Source organism: Arxiozyma heterogenica (genome assembly GCF_036370985.1).
Source record: "Arxiozyma heterogenica strain weizmannii chromosome Unknown scaffold_20, whole genome shotgun sequence".
In the NCBI taxonomy this organism is placed as follows: Eukaryota; Fungi; Ascomycota; class Saccharomycetes; order Saccharomycetales; family Saccharomycetaceae; genus Arxiozyma; species Arxiozyma heterogenica.
The window spans coordinates 472,597-483,372 of record NW_027042673.1 but is presented as its reverse complement, the minus strand read 5'-3'; the positions used below and the strand labels follow the sequence as shown (position 1 = coordinate 483,372).

General features: G+C 34.0%; 2 protein-coding genes across 2 annotated transcripts; one reads left to right on the top strand and one right to left on the bottom strand.

Annotated features, from left to right (window-relative positions):
* Positions 1 to 353: 353 nt before the first annotated feature.
* Positions 354 to 4,973, top strand: PWA37_002493 (uncharacterized protein; the record flags this gene model as incomplete). The annotated part of the gene is made up of 1 exon (XM_064859057.1): positions 354 to 4,973. One exon carries the CDS (start codon positions 354 to 356, stop codon positions 4,971 to 4,973), a length of 4,620 nt encoding a protein of 1,539 aa, XP_064714273.1.
* Positions 4,974 to 5,408: 435 nt separating this feature from the next.
* Positions 5,409 to 10,331, bottom strand: PWA37_002492 (uncharacterized protein; the record flags this gene model as incomplete). Its single annotated transcript, XM_064859056.1, has 1 exon — positions 5,409 to 10,331. One exon carries the CDS (start codon positions 10,329 to 10,331, stop codon positions 5,409 to 5,411), a length of 4,923 nt encoding a protein of 1,640 aa, XP_064714272.1.
* Between the last annotated feature and the right edge of the window lie 445 nt (positions 10,332 to 10,776).

Genomic DNA, 10,776 nt, shown 5'->3' with positions numbered 1-10,776 from the left:
ACTATAAATTTTCATAACTTTTAATCACTTAGTGCTGGATTGATATATTACCGATTTGAGTAACATGTAAATATATCAAAGAAGAAAAATGTTTGTTTTGCACATTCAACGTTATGGAGATAAGATCAAACAAAATCAAAATAAATTAATATATTATGAAAAATTGCCAAAAGGTAAACATATATAAGTAGACAACTTTACTTATTAATTTTCCAATCTGGATGAATAATATATATACATCGTATCTTTATGTTTCTTGTATATTTATATAATTATTAATTCCCAATCAAGAGATTGAGGGAAAATTACACTACATATCAATATAATAATAATACACAATAATAACATATTGTATGATCACCGACGCTAAGAACATGTATACTAATATTATTCAGCCAGAGGATGGTAGCGTTCGTAAAAATTCGTTTGCAGAGATCAAATCGAAGAGTGAACCAGTCACTCCGATCCAAGGCATTCAGGGATCATATGAACAAACTAAACAGAACACAAACAAAGCTAGTGAAAACACACAAGCTCCTTCTTTTGTTCCCTCCACATATCCATATCCATATCCATACCCAGGTACTCCATCATATCCACATGGGTATCACTACCCACCTTATCCTATGGGTTATCCACATGCATTCAACCCATACTATTATTATCCCCCACCACCTAACCTATACTTCCCACCGCCACCGACACCAGTACAATCACATGGTACACCATTACAATCTAATGGCCCTACCTTACATGACACTGATGAACATTCAGTCTCTTCATACTCGAGTAACCCTATATCAACTGTTACTCTACACCAAGTTTCTGACCCATCAGAATTTCCAGACTTTCTACAAAACTTTCAAAAATATTTAAATGATATAAACTTATCCAAGATATGTATAAACACAGCACAATCTACCATTACCGATCAAGAAAAACAACATGTAACACATATTTTTAGATTATATGTTAACCCTAAAGCATATCCTATGTGGTTCAAAAACGAACTATCGGATAACTATGTCTCTTTGTTTGATTTAATTCAATGTGCCATTATAAAATACAATAAAAGGAATACTCCTACTAAATTATATCAGCAACTACAACACATCCGTTACGACCCAAAGTGTGATCCTATGTTGTTTAAAAAAAGAATAAATAATATGATACAACAAGCAAAAGATTACAATATCGCTATTCCAGATAGGATTTTATGTGATACGATCATACAATCGTTACACGGACCTTATCAAATAATTGTTGATAATTACAATCGTAACTTTCACAACATTACATTGAATGACATTTTAAATGATATTATCAACATCCATAGTCGTCAGCCACACCCCTATCCAACCAAACATCACACCAATACATTATCTTCTACCAAGCCAACCAATCAACTCAAAAAGCCAAAAAATAAAAAGAAAATTTCAAACATTCAATGTGAGCACCCTATTGAAGAAAACACACAGGATGACTCCCCAGAAAATCTTAAAGACTATCTAGTCCTTGACACTGGTGCAGAAATTTCTGTTATTAATGACATAGAATTTCTAAACCATATTACCGATGCTAACGTTGTCCTATATGCCGCAAATGACAAACCAATTCCTGCTGCTGCTAGTGGTATAATATCACTAAAATTTCAAACCCATTCCAAACCTTACGTTATAAGGGCTATTCATGCTCCTGACATATCGAACAATTTCATTAGTACATACCAATTGGAAAAAGCCGGTATTGTAGTTGACACTCGTCATCGCCAATTACTAGACAAGTCGGAACACATTCTGTCTCCCATCATTAATGTGGGTAAGTACATGTGTATACCTCGATCAATTTTACAACCATCTAATCAACAATCTACTTCATACAGCATAAACAAATTAGGTATCAAATTAACTGTACCTTTTCTACACAATTTATTTGGACATATTAATGTTCATGATATTAAAACCACAATTGATCGAAAGATGATTTCTGGTATCACATCAGCTGATGTCGATTGGTCTGGCATTCACTCCTTTCGATGTACATCCTGCATGAAAGGAAAATCAACTCGTCACAAGCATATTATAGGTTCTCGTATAAAATATCAAAAAGAATATGCTCCCTTTGAATATATCCATACCGATATTTTCGGTCCCATGTCACATCTACCAGTCGGAACACCTTCCTATTTCATCAGCTTTACCGATGAATCTACTCGTTTTCGCTGGGCTTTTCCATTATATTCAAAGGATTCACAAAATGTTACTCGCATATTTTCAAAGTTCATTAATATGGTGTCTAATCAGTTCAAGACCAACATCCTATCTTTTCAAATGGATCGTGGTTCAGAATTTACAAACGATCAGATAACCAAACTCTTCGAAGATAAAGGGATTAACCCAATTTATACTACTGCTGGTGATTCACGAGCAAATGGTGTTGCAGAACGATTTAATCTAACTTTTTTAAACGATTGTCGAACACTTTTACAAGCTACAAACCTACCAAATTCGACTTGGTTTTATGCTGTTCAATTCGCCACACTCATGCGTAATGCATTTTTTAACTCATCTATTAAAACTTCATCAAGAGCAAAAGCCGGTCTTGCAGGTCTGGATGTGAGTACTATTCTTCCTTTTGGACAAGAAGTTATTATTCACAAAGGATCAACAACATCCAAGCTTTCTCCTCGTGGTGACGACGGGTTGGCATTATGCCCATCCACAGTATCTCATGGATACTTAATATATAATACCATCACCAAAAAAGTGGTTGACACATCCAATTATTCAATCGTTAAAAGTTCACCATCAAAAGGCACCACACCAAAATCCACAGTCTTCGACACTCTAATTGCTATCCACGACTACCCCGAGAACATTGAACCAGAATCTGAACCAGAAAAAATTGACATTCCTACTGAGAACCAATTACCATCACATACTACCGCACTACCATCAGTTCAACACTCCTCTGAAAACAATGACACCCTTAAAGAAGTTGACAATCTAATTGATTCCATCGTACATACAAACTCCAATTATGAATCTGATGACTATACATCAGAAAATGAAAGTGATAATGAAAACGAAGCTATATCATCCACTTCGCCCATTCAAGCCCAGCCAATAGAGCACACCCCATTGGGTGGTACAAATTTATCTAATTCCTCCAATCTATCTCCTGATTCCACTTCTTTAGCTAATCCACAAAAAGACGCTGTGTTGGGTGGTAAAAATACCGATGCTAAAATTACGAAACCATCTAGTAAGAAAAACACAGACGCTTCAAGACTAGCAAAAAAAGCTGAAGAATATTTAACGAAATTCTCAAAAGAATACAAAATAAGCAATATTCGTGCTAATCAGAGATCAAATGAATTAAATAGTGCCTCCCACTCAATAAACTATAGAGATGCTATAATAAAAAATACTAATAATGACTCAAAATATTTGTATAAATTGGCATATGAAAAAGAAATCGAACAGTTAAAAAAAATGAATACGTGGGACGAAGAATTAATCGATGATAAGAATATTGATAAGAAGAAAATAATTAATACAATGTTCATATTCAACACAAAAAGAGATGGAACACACAAATGTAGATTAGTAGCAAGGGGAGATCAACAGAAGAAGGGAACATATAATGAGGAAGCAACATCCAATACAGTTCATCACTATGCACTAATGACTGTACTTTCAAATGCTTTAAATAAAAACAAATACATCACTCAATTAGATATTTCATCTGCATATCTTTATGCTGACCTAGAAGAAGAACTATATATAAGAGCTCCACCGCATATGAATTTGAAGAAAAAGGTCGTGCGATTAAAAAAGTCCTTATATGGATTGAAACAATCAGGAGCTAACTGGTACAGGGAGATATCCAATTTTTTGACATCAAAATGTTGCTTAAAAGAAATATCAGGCTGGTCATGTGTGTTTATAAATGAGAAAATTACGGTATGTTTGTTCGTTGATGATATGATTATCACATCCAGAAAAATATCTGACGCAGAGAATTTTATATCAAAGTTACAAGAAAAATTTGATACAAAAGTCATAAATCTAGGACTACCTACAGAAGGTAAAACAGAGTATGACATTCTAGGTTTAGAAGTTAACTATATGTTTGATAAGGAACTATCCTTTGGTATGGAAAAATCCTTAAGAGAAAAACTCCCATTATTGGATGTGCCTCTAAACAAAAATGGGAAACTATTGAAAGCTCCAGGGCCCCCAGGAAAGTATATTGAAGAAGACTATGTAAGTATATCTGGATTAGAGTACAAGAAACAAGTAAAATGGCTTCAAAAAATAATTGGCCTAGCCTCATATGTTGCTCACAAATATCGTTATGACATATTATATTACGTAAACGTAATCGCATCAAACACATTATTCCCAAACAAAGAAGTTAAAGAATTAGCTAGACTTTTAGTGCAATATCTATGGGATACTAAAGAGAAGAAGCTTATATGGTGCAAGAAAAAGAATAACGAAAATCAAATTATGCTAAACGCTATTGCTGATGCATCATTTGCTAAGCAAAAGGAATTCAAGTCTCAACTAGGTTACTACATTAAAATTGATGACAATATAATCGCTGGTAAATCAACAAAATCAAAAACAACTCTAACATCAACTGCTGAAGCAGAAATTGGTGCTATTGGATTATCTATTCCTGTGTTGAAATACATCAAATTATTACTTAAAGAATTAACTGCAGATAAAATAATCACTACGATTGAAACAGATAGCCAACCGGCTATGGCAGTAATTACTTCCAAAGAAGATAAATCATTTAAAAATAAATTCTTTGGGATAAAAGCTTTAAGGATAAGAGATGAGATAAGTGAGAATAATCTAAGAGTTGCAAGAATAGATACAGCAAACAATATTGCTGATATTTTGACAAAACCAGTGACATACAAGAGATATAGTAAATTAACTTCAGAATGGATTGTATGAGCAGTCCAAAATTTGGGTGGTATGCTGGATTGATATATTACCGATTTGAGTAACATGTAAATATATCAAAGAAGAAAAATGTTTGTTTTGCACATTCAACGTTATGGAGATAAGATCAAACAAAATCAAAATAAATTAATATATTATGAAAAATTGCCAAAAGGTAAACATATATAAGTAGACAACTTTACTTATTAATTTTCCAATCTGGATGAATAATATATATACATCGTATCTTTATGTTTCTTGTATATTTATATAATTATTAATTCCCAATCAAGAGATTGAGGGAAAATTACACTACATATCAATATAATAATAATACACAATAATAACATATTGTATGATCACCGACGCTAAGAACATGTATACTAATATTATTCAGCCAGAGGACTTAGTACGATGAATTTAGATTATCAAACATAGCTCTAATAATTATATTTCAACACACCCCCGTAAGCTAAATTCCTGTTCTATTTTCTTCATGAATAAATCTCGGACTTTTATAAAGGCAGGTCTTGGTAAAACTTTTGTCATTATATCAGCAATTTGTTCAGTTGTATTTATGTGACCAATTTCAATAATACCAGACTCTACTTGGTGTCTGATGAAATGATAGTGAAGGTTAACATGTTTCATTTTTGAGTGTAAGACAGGGTTTTTAGCTACGTGAATGGCAGGTTCATTGTCTATCCATAATTTAACTTCGTTTACATCTATTTTCATGTGATTCAACATATTTTTTATCCAAATTAATTCCCTGCTTGTGTTGCTAGCAGAAATGTATTCTGCATCAGTAGATGATAGACAAACTGCGCTTGTAATTTTCTTGGAAGACCATGTAACCACTCCACCAGCAAGTTTTATAATAAACCCACCAGTTGCATGTTTCAAATCATTCTTATTTCCATGAGATGCATCTGAGAATCCTTCAAGATATTTATTGGATCTTGTATTATAAGACAATCCTAGTTTTTTGGTTTTATATAAATATTGCATAACTCTGTAAGCACCTTTTAAATGCACCTCTCTAGGATCTTTGAGGAACCGTGATAGTAGTTGAACAGAGTGAGCTACATCAGGCCGTCCAACGTTGCTAACAAATAGCAACTGGCCTACAATACTTTGGTATTCAGTGATATTGGCAATTGCTGGAGATTCTGTGTCAAAGTAATTGGCTGTGTTAGATAATGGAAATTCCACATTTTTATTTAAGTCTATTTGACAGCTCTGAGCAGCTTTGGTAATATAGTCCTCCATTGAGATGGTTATATTGTTCAGGTTATCTTGGTAAACATTCATTCCCAAAAATTTAGAAACAGGGCCAAGATCTTTCATGGAATAAGCTTCGTTTAACCCTGCTTTCACAGAGTTCATAATATCTTTATTTGGAGCAGCAATTAAAAGGTCATCAACGTAAAGTGCAATCAATACTTTAAAGTTGTCTACATTTTTAAAATAAATACCATATTCTCCATCATGACGAGTAAATCCTCTCCTAGATAATGTTTTATGAATATGCGTGTTCCATAGTAGTGGGGCTTGCTTTAATCCGTACATACCCCCGTAAAGCTGCCACACGTGATTGGGATGCACAGGATCAACAAAACCTGGAGGTTGACGAACGTAAACCGGCTCTTCCATTTTGGAATTTAAGAAGGCAGTGTCTACATCCATTTGGTGAACACGGAGATTAAGGAGAGCAGAGATAGCAAGAAAGATACGGACAGAATCATACCGCACCACAGGAGCAAAGGTTTCTTGATAGTCGATGCCAGCTTTTTGAGTGTGTCCTTGAGCCACTAAACGAGCTTTAAACCGATTTCCGTCCTTAATGTTAAACACCCAACGAGACCCCAAGGCACGACGACCAGGAGGGAGAGGAGTCAACCTATATGTATCATGATCTTTAAAAGCTTGAAGTTCTTTCAGACAGGCTTGATACCATTTATCTTTATCTGATGAACTCATTGCCTGGTTGAATGTATTTGGGACAGAAGTAGTGGTAGACGTAAAGGACATGCCATGTACCAACGCAGTCAAGGCTATGTGATGTGAAGAGTTATCATCAGAGCCAGATGATTGAGAAGAAGGGAATACCGGTGTTCTAATGAGTTGGGTGAGACCATCCATGGAGTTCATAGGAACAAAACTGCCGGAGTCAATATTAACAGCCTCAACAGCAGGGGTACCAATTTTACCAGGACTAATTGGATTAGAATCCCACTTTGGATGGTGTTTCTCAATTTGATGATTTAAGTAGAATTCAGAAGCAGGAATAGGACCTAACTTGTTATGATTAACAATTGAGGATGTTTGGCCATTCAACTTGCTAACATGTGTGGTGATAGGGGCGGAAATATTGTCAGCTAATTCAATTTTACTATTTTTTAATGGTTTATGGGGATCTAAGTCTTCTAAGTTATAAACCGGTGAATTATCAGTTGATAAGGATTTGGATTGTAGATTAGGAGAAGATGTGTCGGAGTGGGTATCATCAATGGTAGATGTTAATTGTTGAGTAGTTACTGGAACAGCTGTTGGAGTAGTTGAAGAGTCAGTATCAGAGGATGAAGCAATTGATGATAGTTCGTCTGCTTCCTTCTTGTTTATTTGAGTAGAATTATGTGAGGAGAATGAGGCAGTTGACTCATTGTCTATAGAGGATGAATCAAGGTTGTTGAAAGTAAAATTTTCACAGTCAGAAGTCGTAGAAATAGGAGAAGAAGAGAAGGAAGTAGATGGTAGTTCATATTCATCAGGGGAAGAAGAGTCATATTCGTGCTTATCATTGTCAGATGAATCAACTCTGGACATAAAAGAATCAGAATCAACAGATGATAGATACGGAGTGGAGTATCGACTAGTACCTTGATCTAGAACCTCATCACCATGTATGGTGGTTAATTCATTTTCTAAGTTGTTTTCATATATAGGATAATCAGTAGTTTCAGGATAATAATTTGACGTTTGTATTTCAGAAGATGAAGTTTTGAAAACATCCGTAGATGAAGGATAAACTGGGACACCACCTAAAGTACCAGTGGCAAATGTATGAGCCACTTCAACTTCTTTGGTACCTGCAAGTGGGAAATCAAGTTCATCAAAGCGAACTTGGTTTGATACAAAAATTTTCTTAGAAGGAGGATGATAGAGACGGTATGCTTTGTGTTTGGAGTCATATCCAACAAACACACATTTTACACTAGTAGGAGCAAATTTCCCGTCACGTAATTGATGAGGTAATGTAGCATATGCAGCACATCCAAATATACGTAGATGTGATAAATCTAGATTTTCTGTTTGAATATTGTTCCAGAGACAGTAAGGGATAGAATAATTTTTATTAGATACTGGTAACCTATTTAAGAGATATACAGCAGTACTTACAGCCTCTGTCCACATAGAAGGAGGTACCTTGCCTCCGATTAAAAGGCATCTTGTTTTTTCTTCAATCGAGCGATGAGATCTCTCAACTGCTCCATTTTGAAAACTATTGTATGGAACAGTTAATTGATGGGAAATTCCATTGCTTTTACAGAAATTATGAAATTTACTAGACATAAATTCACGTCCATTATCTGTGCGAATGGCACCCACCTTAAATCCCCCTCTTGACTTGAAATGATTCTCAGTTTCTAAGATCCATTCAATCAGCTTATCACATGCAGCTGATTTCGATGCTAAATGAATTACGGAATAATATCTTGAGTAGGCATCCCGGATAGTCAAAAAATATTTACTATCAGAAAAATTAGTATACCTAAATTGACCACAAATGTCAACTTGTAGCAGCTGTAAAGGGCTCGTATATTGTGTGTCAGAAATTTTTCCTTTTTTCATCACCCCTTTTGAAAGGGAACAAGTGGGACACAACGAGTGTTTATCAGCTTCCATAATGGGCAAGTCAATTCGATTTGCCAATCGATTATAATTAGCTAAACCTGGATGTCCTACTCTAGCATGCCATTTAATGGCATCTGGAATATTTGCCTTTGGAGATGGCAAAACAGAATGGTCATACGAAATAAAAGCATAATCAAGTGGTTTGTTCATCGTTTTTGTTTCTTTATTGTTGGGCATAAAAACATAAAGTTGATTTCTCATTTCACCAACTTGAGTAATTTTATTATTTTTAATTGTATATACCTTTGTTTTGTCAAATATAAATTTCATGTTTGATTTAGAAGAAGCCATTTTGACAGAAATCAAGTTTACGTTGCCATCAGGAACATATGCCACATTGTATAATGTGACATGTCCTAGTTGTACTGTACCAATACCTTTAATAGCAGTTTTACCTCCAATGCCTTCGATAACCCCAAACTCATTCTCATCTCCTTCAACTAACTCGCAAAACATTGAACGGTCGTGAGATATGTGCTGGGTACAACCAGTATCAAAATACCAATCGTTTCTCGATGTTGTATTTTGTTTGCTAATCAACGCAATCCAAGCCGTATGAGAATTATTAATCTTGTAATCTTTTTCATGATTTTTATTTCTTTTGTTCTTTAACCATTCTTGAAATTCTGGACACTCATTAGTTTTATGTTGTCCCCCGCATCTTTTACAATTGAAGTTTTTAACTTTTTGCTTGAATTGATTTCTTCTTCCAACAAAACTGGAGTTAGTTACTCCTCTTTTAGCATTACTAATTACATCATACACTTCTCTCAATTTAATTTCCTGATTCTTACCGAATATATCCATAAATCTTTGGTAAGACTCATCATATAAACTCATTAAAAATAATGAAGCAGCTCTTTCACGAGCTTTAATCTTGATGACTCTTAAAGCCTCTTGTTGCGCAGAAGTTAATGAATTTAAAAAATTTTCTTCACTAGATGTGGTTTCAAAAATGACCTCCACTAAACGATTAACAAGATCATACTGGTCGTCTAATGTTAAATTCCTAGCTTTAGCTAACTGAAAGAAAGGTTCTGCAGCTACATCAATAGATTCTGTACCAAAACACTCAGTTAAGTGATTTAGAAGACCTTTTCCAGTTGGGATACCGTAATCACCAGCAACATATCTATCTGCTTCTTTTTTAGCAGATCCTTCGACATTATTAACAATTAATAATTTTAATGCCGTTTCAAATAATTTTTTAATATAAGCAATCATATCATTAGATGGATTATATTGTTCAATAATAACATTTAGCTTTCCATTTTGTGCATATTGATACCAGTGTAAATTGATATCAGACATATGCATAGCTAAGATGTTTATCCATTTTTTAAAGTTCTTTTTCCCGTCCAATTTAATTGGAATACAACCTGCAGCTGTAGCTACAGGGCTCATAACCTGTTGACGCAAGGCTTCAGAATCAAAAATTCTAGTCGAGTTCATTTTAAACTAATATAATAAGATAATGTAACTTACAATAGGATATTGGTGGTATTATAAGTTCTATTATTATTTATAGTAGGAAGTTAGTGGTACTATAAATTGTTATTTTATTGCTTAGTCCTTTTCTTTCTATATAAGTAATATACAAGATACAATATTATACAGTATACTCATTTTATCTTTGAATCTTCTTTACTATAAATTTTCATACCTTTTAATCACTTAGTACGATGAATTTAGATTATCAAACATAACTCTAATAATTATATTTCAACACTTATTTTGTTGCTTTTTTTAAAGAACGAAAATAAATAATCTTTTTTATGTTGATCAGAAAAATTTTCAGAGTTGATATGTTAATAGCCATAACTTAGACACAAGTGTGATTGGGAATGAATAAACCACCGTAACCACTGATGAAAAAAAATATCAGCTATTACAATCA